At 46.7% G+C, this 14011-nt stretch overlaps 2 protein-coding genes across 12 annotated transcripts in view; one reads left to right on the plus strand and one right to left on the minus strand.

Moving 5' to 3' along the window:
• Positions 1-11642, minus strand: part of MEST (mesoderm specific transcript) — a 47407-nt gene extending 35765 nt beyond the window's left edge. For 5 of the 11 annotated variants that reach the window (XM_072652721.1, XM_072652730.1, XM_072652722.1 and 2 more), the window contains exons 1-2: positions 11299-11407; positions 4941-5095 (exon numbers count right to left, since the gene is read on the minus strand). In XM_072652721.1, the coding sequence (XP_072508822.1) occupies positions 4941-5094 (154 nt within the window). In that variant the 5' untranslated portion in view covers position 5095; positions 11299-11407. Of the gene's footprint in view, positions 1-4940; positions 5096-10138; positions 10385-11290; positions 11408-11560 lie in introns of those variants that run through there. The other 6 variants (XM_072652729.1, XM_072652725.1, XM_072652731.1 and 3 more) reach the window with 5 other exon arrangements.
• LOC140531886 (uncharacterized) lies at positions 9548-12732 on the plus strand. The gene is made up of 2 exons (XM_072650543.1): positions 9548-9567; positions 11278-12732. The coding sequence occupies exons 1-2, from the start codon at positions 9548-9550 to the stop codon at positions 11780-11782; spliced, it is 525 nt and encodes a 174-aa protein (XP_072506644.1). The 3' UTR covers positions 11783-12732.
• The last annotated feature ends 1279 nt before the right edge of the window (positions 12733-14011 follow it).

Here is a 14011-nt window from a genome sequence, read left to right on the forward strand (position 1 = left end):
ATATATTTTTTAAAAGATCTTTCTTTCTAGGTCCTGACCTGCTTACTCTCAAAAATAATTATGTAACATAACCTCAGATGAACTGTAGAAGGGACTGGCTGAACACAAGTCAACTAGCTAACACACAGCCCTGGCACAAGAAAAACCTGTCCTGGGGTCACCCCAGGCTTCTAAGGAGACATTTGTCAGTAGGTGCCAGGTGAAAAAGGATAAAAAAATCCATTTATCACTATCCACAAGGCACACACAGTGATGAGTATTCTGGGTCATGGGACAGGGATCTCACTGGGGACTTCACATTCAAAGAAACTACTCAAAGAAAACACTGAGTTAGTGAGGCTTTTGTATTTCTACAATGAGAGACGAGAGGGGAAGAAGGGAGGGAGGGAAAGGGGAGCATGAGTTAGATGACAAATAGGGAGAAACAGAGAAGGTGATAAGTGAGGAATGAGAAAGGAACCAGATAGAATGAGGTGGGAAGGGATCAAGAGAAAAATGAGGGGAAAGGGGCCTGGTGGGAAGGAGGGGAAGGGGAGGAAGAGAGAGACAAAGGACACTGCTCATTCTGAAAAGAGTGCCAGGCTGGAGTCAGGAAGACCTGAGTTCAAATTTGTCCTATCAGATACCCACATGCGACCTCAGCCTGCCTCCATTTCTTCATCTGTAAAATGGGTAAAATAATAGCACCTACCTCCTCAGGTTGCTGTGAGGACAAAATAAAATATTTGTAAAGTGGTTTGCAAACCTGAAAGTGGTACATAAATGCTAATGCGCATGTGTGTGTATTATGTGTTTATATGTGTATACACATATACATGTGTATATATATATTAATAGCTGGAACGTTAATATATACATTATAGGTACATACATCTCTTTTTCTCACTCTCATCTCCCAGACCTTGAGGGTAGCATCACTTCCTATCCACTGCCCTCAGCCTTCAACCCAGGAAACAAGCCACAGTTACTGAAGACCCAGAAAATGAAGTTCTTGCCCCAAATTCCTGGACATCCTCAAATAGTTTACCATCAGAAACTGAAGCTATTTTATCAATGGAAATGACAATAAAAAGAAGCATTAACATCTGCTTTGTTGCCAGACCCCAAGGACTACAAAAGAATTTATGATTTTCATATGAATTGATATAGCATATAAAATGAATATACTAATAATTTAGATTTTTAAGAGCTACCATCTCACCAGCAGATTCTGGCCTGGGAGTCAGAGACTCATAATGCAGCTTAAAGTCAGCAATCAACTCTGACAGTTCCCACATTCTTGTGCTTGTGGTACCTTAAGTAAGGTGAATCAAAGACTAGAAAACCCGTTCCCAGCACAGAACTCTGATTCCGAGCCCCGACGTGTAATCACAACCCCCCAAGATTTGAGAACTGTTGCTCCAGGACTCTAGAACACCAATATAGTCCTATCCTCGTGAGCTTGCCATGAAAAACCGCTCAAGCCCTAGAAATGATTAAGTTGTCATCCACCTCCCTCCCTCCCCAACCTGTGATTTATGTATATAAACTTTGCCTTTACTGAGGCAAGAGGAGCTCTCCTTCTCAGGAGAACTTCAGTTTTTCAAACCAAATTCTACACTCTGAAATGAAACCACTACATGACTCCTGATACACCTGGCTCTGGTCATTCCCAGGTTAGAGACCAGTCCAGTCTGGAATGCATTGAAAATTCTGTCAACAAGACCGTGGGATCTTTCCATTTGACTTACAGCTGAAAAATTCCATATGTGTCATCTCCTCCATCAGAATATGAGCTTCCTGAAGACAAGGACTAGCTTGTTTTTGTATTTCTATGTGTATCCCCAGTGTTTAGAACAGTGTTTTACAGGAATCATTCAATGTTTTCTTCATTCATTCAAATATACACATATATGTATATTATAGGGAACCTAGGTGGTACGGTGGATAGGAGTCTAGAAGACAACTTCCTAGGTTCAAATCTGGCCTAAGACATTTACTAGCTGCGTGACCCTGGGCAAGTCATTTAACTCTATTTGCCTCAGTTTCCTCATCTGTAAAATAAGCTGGAAAAGGAAATGATAAACCACTCTCTCTGCCAAGAAATACCCAGATGGAGTCAGAGTCAAACACAACTGGAAAAAATGAACAAAATGCATACATACATACAGATTTTTATATATATACATGTGTGTACATATATAAATATATACACAAAGAGATTTACATACATACATATATACATGTGCATTCATGCATGCAAACACACACACACATGGTTAGTACTCATTCGTGTTACAAAGTTTCCCTGTAATCCACCTGGGGACCAGCTGACACAAATACAAGGTGTGAAAAGGCTTTAATATTCATTGCCTGATTGAGTTCCACAGCAACCCTGTGAGATAGGTAACACAGGTTTATTATCCCCATTTTCTTGATGAGGAGACAGACAAGTTAAGTGACTGGTCCATGGTGCCCCCCTCCCCCATAGTGTCAGGTCTTCCTGACTCCACTTCCAAAACTGAATTCATAATCCCATGATACTTGTCTAAAAAAGTTTCTAGCAATATGGCCTTTGGTTTAAAAAGTCCTCTTTAACGGGTTCATGGATACTCTTCTGTGTGGCCTTGGGATATTTCATGGACATCATAGAGTAAGGATTAATTCACTCATTTAACATTCAACAAATGTTCCATTATTTATTCAAGCATTGGTTAAAGCAACAGGCATGGTAGAGAATGAAATGACCCCTACCCAAGAAGGGACATTTTTGTGAGCTGCTCTGACCCCAAGGCACAGTGGAGGTGCCATGGAGGACCTCTGGAGGACTCTTAGGTACTTCCCCTACCCCCAAGAAACTCACAAGGGCCCAGAAAAGAGGAGAATCAAAAAAAAGTAGAAGACAAAGCAGAAGGTGAGAAAGGAAGAAGAAAGTGCCAAGGTGGAAAGATGTTCCCTCTCTCCCCAACCTGAGAAATTACCACACTGACATCCACAGATCCAAGGAGGTCACTGCCCTGCTCAAGAAATCCAGGGTTTCCCCAAGTGCCCTAGGATTAAAGTTCTCCATCTGTTTCCTCTTTTTATCTGGCTCCAGCTTACCTTTCTAAGCTCAAGTAAATGCTCCTCTTCACACAGTAAATGCCAGTCAAGCTGACCTTACCTTCACTCTTTCATTTCCAATCCCTGAGCCTGAAAGTCACTCTCTCCTCACCTCCCTGTCTTAGAATCCCTAGCTTCCTTCAAGGCTCAGCTGGGATCACCACATATATACACATGCATAATATATGGGGAGGGAAGGGAGAGAAAGAAAAGAGACAGAGGGGGAGGGAGGAGGGGAGAAACAAAGGGAGAGAGAACAAGCTAGTACTTACAACTATGATTTCATTTTATCCTCAAAACAACCCTGGGAGGTATTGTCTCCATTTTACAGATGAGGAAACTGAGGCAGGCAGAGGTTAAGCACTTGCCCAGAATCACACTACCACTAAATGTCTAAAGCTAGATTTGAACTCAAGGTTTTTCTGACTCCAGGTCTCGTGTTCTATCTCCACAGTACTAGCTAGGTAACACTAGCTAGATAGCTAGACAGAGAGATTATAAACATGTAGTATTTACTTATCCATATATATATTAATTCTTCCCAATAGAATGTAAGCTACTTGAAGAGAGGAGCTGTTTTATTTGCTGCCTTTACCTCCCCCAGGGCCTGAGATTATAAACATGTAGTATTTACTTATCCACATATATATTAATTCTTCCCAATAGAATGTAAGCTACTTGAGGAGAGGAGCTGTTTTATTTGCTGCCTTTACCTCCCCCAGGGCCTGGCAGATGGCAGGTGCTCAACAAATGCTTGTTGGATGAATGAATGAATGCAGGTGGTGACCTCTAAGCTCATCTTGAAGAAAAACGTTGCTCCCTTCTCCTCCTTTCCCACTCCCCATGAAGAGGCAGAGGGGGATAATATCATGACCAAATAACTGACATCTAGAATTTTAAGTCTATAAGGACAGGACAGCCATGACTACGGAGAACATGGACTGCAGCAGATGCCATGGGGACTCCCTTTAAATCTAAAAGGAAAAGTTTTAAAAAATTAAAGTGCAATATTCCTTCACACAGTAAACTATTATCTCCGAAGGAAACATGACCTGAAAATATAAACAGATTCCAAAAGTGTTTGGATAAATTAATAGAGGATAGATCTGGAACAGATTATGAAGGGAAGCCAAGAACGTTAAGTCATAGTAACAGGACTCAGAGCTGGAAGGAACCTTGGAGGTCATCAGCTGCAAGCCCTTTAATTTGTAGCTAAGGAACTCAAAGCCCAGAGAGGGGAAGCAACCTGCCCAAGGTGGCAGAACTAGAAGATTCAAACCCAGTTCCTCCCATTCCAATGCCCGTGCTCATTGTGACACTGGGGGTAAAGTACATTCCTCTAAGCCAGGTAAATCCAGAACACATACCTGCCATGTGACTCTGGGCAAAGTGAAATTAAAACTGATACATTTTCAAAGTTTTTATTTATTAATTCATTGAGAAATAATAATAAAATCTATTATGTGACCCAGGCAATTCTAAGACTATAAGCAGATGGTGCATTGGCAAGGAGAATTTCATTATATAAGCTCCTCGTGCCAATTAAATACAATTCTGGTTAAAAAAAAAATCTGAAAATTCAGTTAAATAAATGCTTATTAAACACCTATTATTTCTTATCATTCAGAGTTCCCTCCCTACTTTAATGAAAACACAGGTCCCAATAAAACCAAAGAAATTTTTAAACTCCATTAAAAATGTAAAAAACATTCACCCTTGAGGATGTTGGCATTAGAGGTATGGAGGGCAGCTGCCCTCTATCACAATGAATCTCTAGGCAGCTCCTTAGCTGGGAACCCTGGAGCTGAATCCATCTGTCATAAGCATCTTATCTGACCAGTTCACATCCTAAACCTCACCTTTGTAGAAGATGCTCAGGCCCTTGTATGAGAAGAACCTGCCTGAAGTCTTCCAGGAGTGAAGTTCTGAGGAGAGCTGGGGGGGAGGGATGTGTAGGTAGACAGCAAGAAGAGGAATGCCCAGGAGGCCCACCTGGATCCACCACTCCTTCATCCTAGGGGGAAAGCAGAGATCCAGAGTGAGCCACATAGAGCGGTCATCATGCACTGCACACCATCAGGCTGCAATCTCAAAGGCCTTCCGAGGAAGGTCGGGGGAAGAGGCTGACCACAGATCATAGGCGATGAACTGTTCTGAAGTCTGTGGCAAGTAACATACCACATTTACATAGACTTTTCTTTGCAATCCCCTATGCTGAGGCAAGATGGAGATCTGTCTCACTATGCATCATTTCCTCTGCATGTTTGTGGCTGCCTCTGAAGGCAAAAAAGCCCCCAAAAAACCAAATCCAGCCTGCAGTCACAGGACCCCAGATCTAGAGCTGGCCACCTGGTCTGCCCCCTCATTTTTCAGACAGAAGAAACTGAGGCAAAGGACAGCTAAATGACTTGTCCAAGGTCATACAAGTAAGAAATTCAAACTTAGGTCATTTGACCCCACAGTCTCTTTCTCCAGTATCATGGACCTATTTGTTTAAAGTAAAGGGACTATATACAGACACTCTCTGACCCTCTTCTAATGCATTTCACCAAGTCTTCCAAGGAGGAAAAAGTATTCTTTCCCCTTCTTTCCCCTTTACTTGCTCATAAATCTCTTCCCTTCCTCCCTTCACATCCCCCATTAACAGGTACTATACCTGCTAAAAGGGTAAAGATATCAAAGAGTGGATAATCTTAAAATGAGAGCTGTATCTCCAATATACATTAATAAATCCAGGCCTCATGTCTTTCAGTCTCAGGACCCCTTTACACTCTGCTTTTGTGTGGATATAACTACCAATTAAAACTGATACACTTTAAAATATTTCAGTTTTAAAACAACAAGCCCATTACAATTTAACCTAAATAATGTATTTTAATGAAAAACAACTATATTTTCCCAAATTAAAAAAATTACTGAGAAGAATGGCATTGTTTTACCTATTTTTTGCAAGTCTTTGAAAGACTGGCTTAACAGAACACAACTGGATTCTCCTATCTGTTTCTGTCTTTAATCTGTTGCAATGTGTGGTTTCAGTTGAAGTATATATATATATATATATATATATATATATATATATATATATATATATATATATATATATATATATATATATATATATATATGAAGATATGGCCTCCTATAGATATGGAGTTGGCAAAGGAGTATTTTAATAGATGAACAATGTCTTGATTATACTTGATACTTGATATGTCAAAATAGTTCTGATCTCTGAGACCACCTGGGAGGGTTCTAAGCCCCTCAAGTGTGTCTGATGACTACACTTCGAAAACCACTGTCCTATCACATTCCAATCAATCAACAAACATTTATTCAGCTAGGTGCTTGAGATATAAAAATCAGTCTAGTTCCCAACCTCAAGGAGCTTATAGTTTAGCCAGGGGAGAGGGAAAGAGAAGGAGGAGGGCATCAGGGAAGCAGGAAAGGAAGGAAGGAAAGAAATTAAAGGGGAGAAGTGTTATCACTTAAGGCTGGGAAAGGTCTCATACAGAAGGTGGTGTTTGAGGCGAGTCCTGAAGGAAACCAGGAATTCTGAGATAGAAGTAAAGAGCGTATGTTCTCTACCTAAATATTCACGCTACCTTCTGAGAAAATAGAAAGAAAACAGGCTACCCAATTACAGAGTGGGCTGTTATTTATCCTAAAGTAAGCAGCTTTGGAATGACAACACAGAGTGAGTAACTAATCCCTCAAGAGATCTGGTTTGTGGATTACACAGCAGTATTCTTTTCTTGGCCGACTCTTAAGGAACCTCCTATAAGCGGAGTTTCTTAGGATTTCCCAAAGACAGAGCTGATACTCTGAACAATCCCTCATCTCACCCAATGCACCTGGAGGGGGTATAGGAAAGTGCTAAGTTGATCCACGAGCAAAAAGCTGATTTCTCTGACAGTTACGTGGCACGACGGACAGAACAACGGGCCTGGAGTCAAGACTTGGTTCAAATGTGGCCTCATACATTAAGCTGGGTGACCCTGGGCAAGTCACCTAACTCTGTTGGCCTTGGTTTTCTCATTTGTAAAATGAGCTGGAGAAGGAAATGGTAAACCACTTCAGCATGTTTGCCAAGAAAACCCTAAATGGGGTCACGAAGGGTCAGAAACAACTGAAATATGACCGAACAATTGGCCATGATGGGGAAAGGGAGGAGGGAAGTAGGGTCCAGATAGAGAAACAAAATGAAACCATCCCTGCTCCTTAGTCAAAAACTTTAAAGAATGTCTCTGGTATAATCATTTCCTGTCTCACTCTTCATTTACCCAAGCTATAAAATGGACAAAATTTACCTCAATACAAAAAGGAAGCCAATATACACAGCCCACAAGAAAATCATTGGAAGGAAAGGTGATAGGAAGAGAGGGGAGTGCCGTCATTCCAATCATAATCAGCTACCTGAGGATATCACCCATCACTTAGTCGTGTATGTCTGTGAATTCCCTGTCAGATAAAGTCAGAAAATACCCAAAGTTTTCTCTGGTATTGCAATACCCTCACTACTTACTCACTGGTTTCTGCAGCAATCTCCAAAAGGGGAGAGATCCAAGGAGATATAGTAGAGTCAGAGAAGAAGGAGGTGACCCATGTTCTGCCCCCATGGCTGTCCTGACCTCTGTGATGGGCAGATATCTGCCAGTCTCCTGGGCACTCTTCCTGTCCCAGAGTTCTCTCCATTCCAGTCTCTGCCCTTGATGGCTTCAATATTTGCAATCGTGAGGCCTCAGCACCCGCCCTCCAATGCATCAGCTTCTTCACCTCCCATCACCCCCAGCTCCATTCTCCCCCAGCTCCTCTAGGAGTGCTCACTCACTTCTACAACTTCACCATCACCCAAAGCCCTTTGTCCTCCATGATCTTCAACTCTGGTCATAACTTGCTAAGCTGCTACCTCTCCCTAGATCTCCTCCTTCTTAAACCTAGTATTCACTCTTATGCCTTTACCAGAACCTCCATTTCTTCTTGTTCTCTCACCCCACCTATACCTTGAACTCCTCCCTCCTACCATTCAATTATACACAGTCTTCCACCCTTGAACTCCCTTGTCCCCTTTTGCCCCCTTGTTCTTCCATTCATATCCTGTTAATCCTCAACCCTGAGATACTTCCAGAATCCATCCCCGAGGAGCTAAACATGACTGGTATAACTTTATCACATGAGTGTGCTTTCCTCTAAAAATTCATGTTATCTAATTTCAATTGCACTCGCCAACCCCCATGGCCATCCTTTTTGATTCAATCCTAGTCAGTTCTCTGGGGCTCTCTTCATATTGGCTATTTCAAATCTTTCCCCCTCTCCTCTAGCCCCGCAAAAGCTAGTCTATCCAGTGCAAAGGCTCTCCTCTCCCCTATATTCTACCAGTCTTCAAAATGCTCCATTGTCTGAGAAAGAGGCGATCCTCTTGCTTAGGTAAAGGCTTCTAATGTATGCCTTTGATTCTCTCTCTTCCTAGGGTGTGCCCGGTGGATCATTCTTTCCTACCCTACCCCATCCCCATCTTCAATTTCCTCCTTGTACTGGATGGTTCCTTCCCAGCTATCTATCAACATACTCAGGTCTCTTCTATCCTTCAAAAAGCCTTCCCTTGACTGCCATCCCCTCAAAATATGGTCCTGTATCTCTTCTGCATGCCACTCACTACCTCCAAATCATCATCATAGGCTCACTTTCTAAGACTACTGGTCATGGGTATTTATTTCCCCAAGTATCACAGTCAGTATTTCTGCCTTCTCTTTACTCTCTCCTTTAGCTTCCATAGGTTCAATTAACATTTCCTCAAGTCAATTCCACTTACGGGGAAATCATCTCATCAACAATGGAGGTAATAATTTTGGTACTACCTATCCCACAGGGCTATTGGGGAGACAAGAGATCCTACATGTGTATCCTCATTGCCAAGAGAAATCTCTACCCAGATATCCTCAAATTCAATGAGGATTTGAAATGGAACTAACTAAAATGGAACTCACTATTGCCCCAGACCTAGCTCTCCTCCAAATTTCCCTATTTTCTACCTGAGGATGCTACCACCCTCCCAAATCACCAAGCACTGTAGAACCCCAAATTCTTCCCTTGCCCCATATTCAGTCAATCACCAAGTCCCATCAAGGCTACCACAACAGCTCTCAAATCTGTTTCTCTCCATTCACATGGCCACCACATGGGTTTAAGCCCTCATGGCCTCTAGCCTAGAATATTTTGAGGTTGTTGGTTTGATTTTTGATATTTATTTTTACAGACCTGTGATCACATCAGTGTAGGAGTGTCTAGCATCTACCAAGGTGGAGAGTTAATTTCTCAGCAACTTTAGAGAAGCCAGAAGCTGAGAGCTTGGCTCATCTGCCCTGGGTAACACAGCTTCACTTCTCCACTATGCCTCTCCAATGATCAAAACAGCCTCTTAACTGGTCTCCTGAAGTCCTGGACCTCCCCTCTCCAATCATCCTCCACAATGACCTTCTTAAAGTACAGGTGCGACCATGACCTCCCTTTCCCCTTTGAAAACTCTCAGTGGCTTCCTATTTTCTCAAAAAAAAAAATTCTAACATGACCTTGCCTTTTCAGCTTTATTTCACATTACATGAATTCTAGGTTCCAGACAAACTAGTCATTCCTACAAGCAGGGGTGTGCTGGGGCTGGCTTAAACCCTGGCCAATTGTTAAATTTTTCAATGGGAGTATTTCCAACTCAAAACTGCTACAAATCAGTTCTGGATTTATTTTTTTCTTGATTGTCTAAACTTAAAGTAATGGAGAAAATGTTAACAATGCAGATTAAATTTTTAAAATTTTTTCAGAAAACCAGCTGTTAGACATTTACCAGTCCACCTACTCAACATTCCATCTTCTGCACCACTCTATCCAAGCAGGAGGCACTGGCCTCCCCCCATGCCTGGAATGTACTCCCTCTTCTCAGCTCCACCTCTCAGCATTTTTATCTTCCTTCAAGGTTTAGCTCAAAAACCACCTCTTCCGGGCAGTTTTCTCTGATTTCCTCTGCTGTTAGTGCTTTTTCCAACCCAGAATTACCTAGTTTGCTTACCTGTGGACATGCTGTATCCCTCAGTAGGAGGAAGGTGGAGACTGCTTCCAGCACTCCCCAAAGTGCGCCTAGTAGGGACTTATCAAGTGTTTGCTGAATCAAACCAAATTGAATTTGGGTGTGTTTGGGGTTTTTTTGGTTGCTGCTGTTTGTTTTGTTTGCGTTTTTTTCCCCTCCCCTCTCCAGTGCAGATCAATTCTGTACAGTCCATACTCCATGCCTTATTAGTTGGTCGTCATGAGCTGCTGTGATTAAAAAATAGTAATTTGGAAGGGAACCTCTCTAGTCAGACGAGCCTCTCCTAACTTGTCTAGACTGGTCTTCAAATGATGGACAGAGAGTCCAAGCCCTGGCCTTGAATAACTGGAATTAACTGTAATCCTGCATAGTATTACCAAATGCCATCTGTAATATCAATTAACACACCCTTTAGCATTATCACACACATTCCATATCTCACACACCCTTTTGCCCTTGCCAAGGAGTAGTTTATACCAAGAGGGTAAATGTATTACCCAGCTAAGAAGACAGAAGCTATCCCAAACCTAGTGACAAAGAAGGGAGGGAAAAGGAAAGGAAAGGAAGGGAAAGGAAGGGGGAGAAGGTAAAGGGCAAGGGAGAAGAGGGGGAGGAGAGAAAAGAAGGGGGCAGAGAAAGGAAGAAAGGGGACAAGGAGAGAAGGAATGAAAGGGAGCAGGCAGAGAGGGTGGGGTGCAGGAGACTAGCAGGGAGGAGGGAGGGGAGTAGGAGGACAAGGAGAAGGGAGAGAGGGAGCAGGGGACAGAGAGGGAGGGGGGCAGGGAGCAGGCTGGCAGAGAGGCAGGAGGAAGGTGGCAGGGGGCAGGCTGGCAGGGAGGTAGGGGGAAGGTGGCAGGGAGGCAGGGGGAAGGTGGCAGGGGGCAGGCTGGCAGGGAGGCAGGAGGAAGGTGGCAGGGGGCAGGCTGGCAGGGAGGCAGGGGGCAGGTGGCAGGGGGCAGGCTGGCAGGGAGGTAGGGGGAAGGTGGCAGGGAGGCAGGGGGAAGGTGGCAGGGGGCAAGCTGGCAGGGAGCAGGGGGCAGGTGGCAGGGGGAGGGTGGCAGGGGGCAGGCTGGCAGGGAGGCAGGGGGCAGGCTGGCAGGGAGCAGGGGGCAGGGGGGCAGGGGGCTAGCCTACGTGGCCACCTGGCTCCTCCAGGCAGCAGCCTCGCGAGGTCCGAGGTGGGCTCCGGCCGGCCTGGGCAGCCCTTTAGTCTCCCGATCCCGCGTGACGCCCCAGGCGGCTCCGCGCGCCCGGCTGCCCCCACGCAGACGCCCGCAGCCTGGCTCGGCCACGGCCCTCTGGCACGCACGCCCCGGCCAAGGCGCAGCCGGGCTCCCGAGGGGGAGGCGGCCCTGGCCCCGTCCGTCACGCCGCCGTCCCGGGGCGCTCCTCCCCGCCGCTCACCTGAGCTCAGGGCCGGCCCCCGCCGGGCGCCGCCTGCGCACGCGCCGCGCTCCGCCAGGGAGCAGCCTCTCCCCGGGCTCGGCGCAGTCCCGGGCTGGAGCCGGCGGAGCCACCGAGCTCCGCACTGGGGCTAGAGCGTCGCCGAGGCGGCCCGGCTCTGCCGCCTCGCCCCACCTGCCGCCTACTTCCTCCTTCGGGTCACCAGCCGACGACGCCACCTAGCGGCCATGCGAGGCCGCGGCAGGCCTTCTACCCCGGCCGTGGCCGGCGGGACTTAGAGCTGGGAGGGACGGCGCTGCAGGCCGGCCGGGCGCGTTGTGACTACGACCTCGCTTCGTCCTCACGCCAGCCCCGGGAGGAGGGCTCTCGTTGCCCCCACTTCGCCGGTGAGGAAGCTGAGACCGACGGGACTTACCAGCGTCACGAGGGTGGTGAGTGTCAGAGGGAGCGCCCGCACTGGGGCCTTTCCACGCCAGGCACAGCGCCCTAACTTCGGGCTCACGGTCCTTGAGCCCGGCCCCTCGTCTTCCAGGGAGGGAAACTGAGGCCCAGGAAGGCCCACGTGATTTGCCCTGTCCCAAAACAGCAGAGCCGGAGTTCAAGCCCAAGGCTCCCGGCTTCAAGCTTTGCTTTTTCCGCTTCTCAACATGTCTTTAAAAAAGAATTGTTGACTGCACTTTGAGGTTCGAGTATTTTCACAATTAAAAAAGTGTTGAATCTTGTGAATTTTGTGGACAGAATTCTGGAAAACTACGGTTAGTCTCTTTTAAAAGTTACCAAATCCAAAGATGCTAGAGATAAAAGGGACCTTAGACTCGGGGTGTGCCCCTCATCTTATGAATAAAAAAACTGGGGCCCTAAAACCTGAGAACTTGCCCAAGACCTGGGTATTCAGGCCACGTCCGAATGGGCAGCTGAAGACTCCTCCGGACTCCCAAGCCGCCGCTGTCTCTACTGCATGGAGATAAGGCTGAACTGCAGCTAGCTCCTGCAGGGTCTTCCCCGAGCCCCAATCCCCCTCCCTTTTGTCTTTGTGTTGGTGGCTACGTGTTTTCTACCGCACCGCATCCCCAGAAAGTGAGCTCCTCGAGGGCAAAGGACTGTTTCTTCGTTATCTTTGTATCCCCAGCACCTTGCACATAGTAGGTGTTCAATAAATTCTTACTGGATTAGGGGTTTGCTTGGTCACACAGCCAGCAAGTGAAGCAAGATACTAAAACTCAGTTCTCTGTGCCCAAATCATGCCCCTATGTATGTGCCAGATGAGAGAGTGAGTTCTTCCAAGGCAGAGAGTGAACTCCTCAAGGGCAGGCTCAGGTTCATTTTTTCTGTCTCCTAGCTTGATGAAAGGTTTGAGTATTTAACAAGAACAAAAGGTGTCGAACGTGTGAAATGTAACACCATTCTACTGAGGGGTGGGGGGAGACCATATATGTGCACAGGGTCCAAGTCCAGGGCTCCCCCGCCCCAACCCCAGGGAACACTACTCTGGCCTGGTCCCTGTGTCCAGTCAGCTTGTAGGTACAGCATGACATCTGCAGTAGGTGAAGATCTGCCCAAATGCCGTGGTAATTGTGTGCGTTCAGTTTAAAGCTGAGGTAGTTTGGTGCAAAAGAAATAAATCAGCCAGTCAACAATATGCCCGTGCTGCGAAGACCCGGAAGTTAAGTCTCTGATGTCAAAGAGCTGACCACGTGGGTGGGTGGGTGTGTTACATATGTGTGTATGCACGTAAGTATATGTCTGTGTAGAACGGATAATTCACTGCCAGGAGAACACAGTAGAGTATATAGTTTCGAGTCGTTTGCAGAGAGCCCTAGACTTGGAATCCGAGGACTTGGTCTGAGTCCCTGCTGCCGACTACGGCCCCCCACCTCTCCGAGCCGGGCTCCTCTGCGTTAATCCTTGCACGACCCCCTGCCCGGGCTGGAGTGAGGGAACCTCAGAGAGGACCGGAGTCTTGGATCGGAGATAGAAGATGGCTGCTGGCAGCAGCCACCGTCCTGCGGTCCTAAGGATCCCCCTTGGGCTCAGAGCTGTTCATCTGCACACCCCTTTAATCTGAAGATGCTAATTTTAAAAAGAAAACAGCAAATCTCCCCGGCGCCTGGGTATGCCGGGAACCTCGTTTGGGGAGGGAGGGCCGGTGGTTCTGAGCGTGCCCTCCTCAGCCAAAAGCCCAACCCCACTTCTCTCTCTCGACACCTCCGGGCTCCCCAGGCTCCCGGGCTCGGCCGCCGCCGAGCTCCTCGGCTCTTCCCGCGCCGATGGGCGCCAGCCGTGGCTGCGTGGCAGCTGCCGGGCCCGGCACACAGAGCCGAGATCTCCGGGGCGGCGTCTCGCGTTGCCCCTGGCAACCACTGAGCGGCGTCTCGGACTGAGCCGGCGGGAGCGGGAGCAAGCGGCGCCGCGGTTGGTCCGCGGGAGAATCCGGACCAATCAGATGAGAGG

Source organism: Notamacropus eugenii, chromosome 3, assembly GCF_028372415.1.
Source record: "Notamacropus eugenii isolate mMacEug1 chromosome 3, mMacEug1.pri_v2, whole genome shotgun sequence".
Taxonomy (NCBI): Eukaryota; Metazoa; Chordata; class Mammalia; order Diprotodontia; family Macropodidae; genus Notamacropus; species Notamacropus eugenii.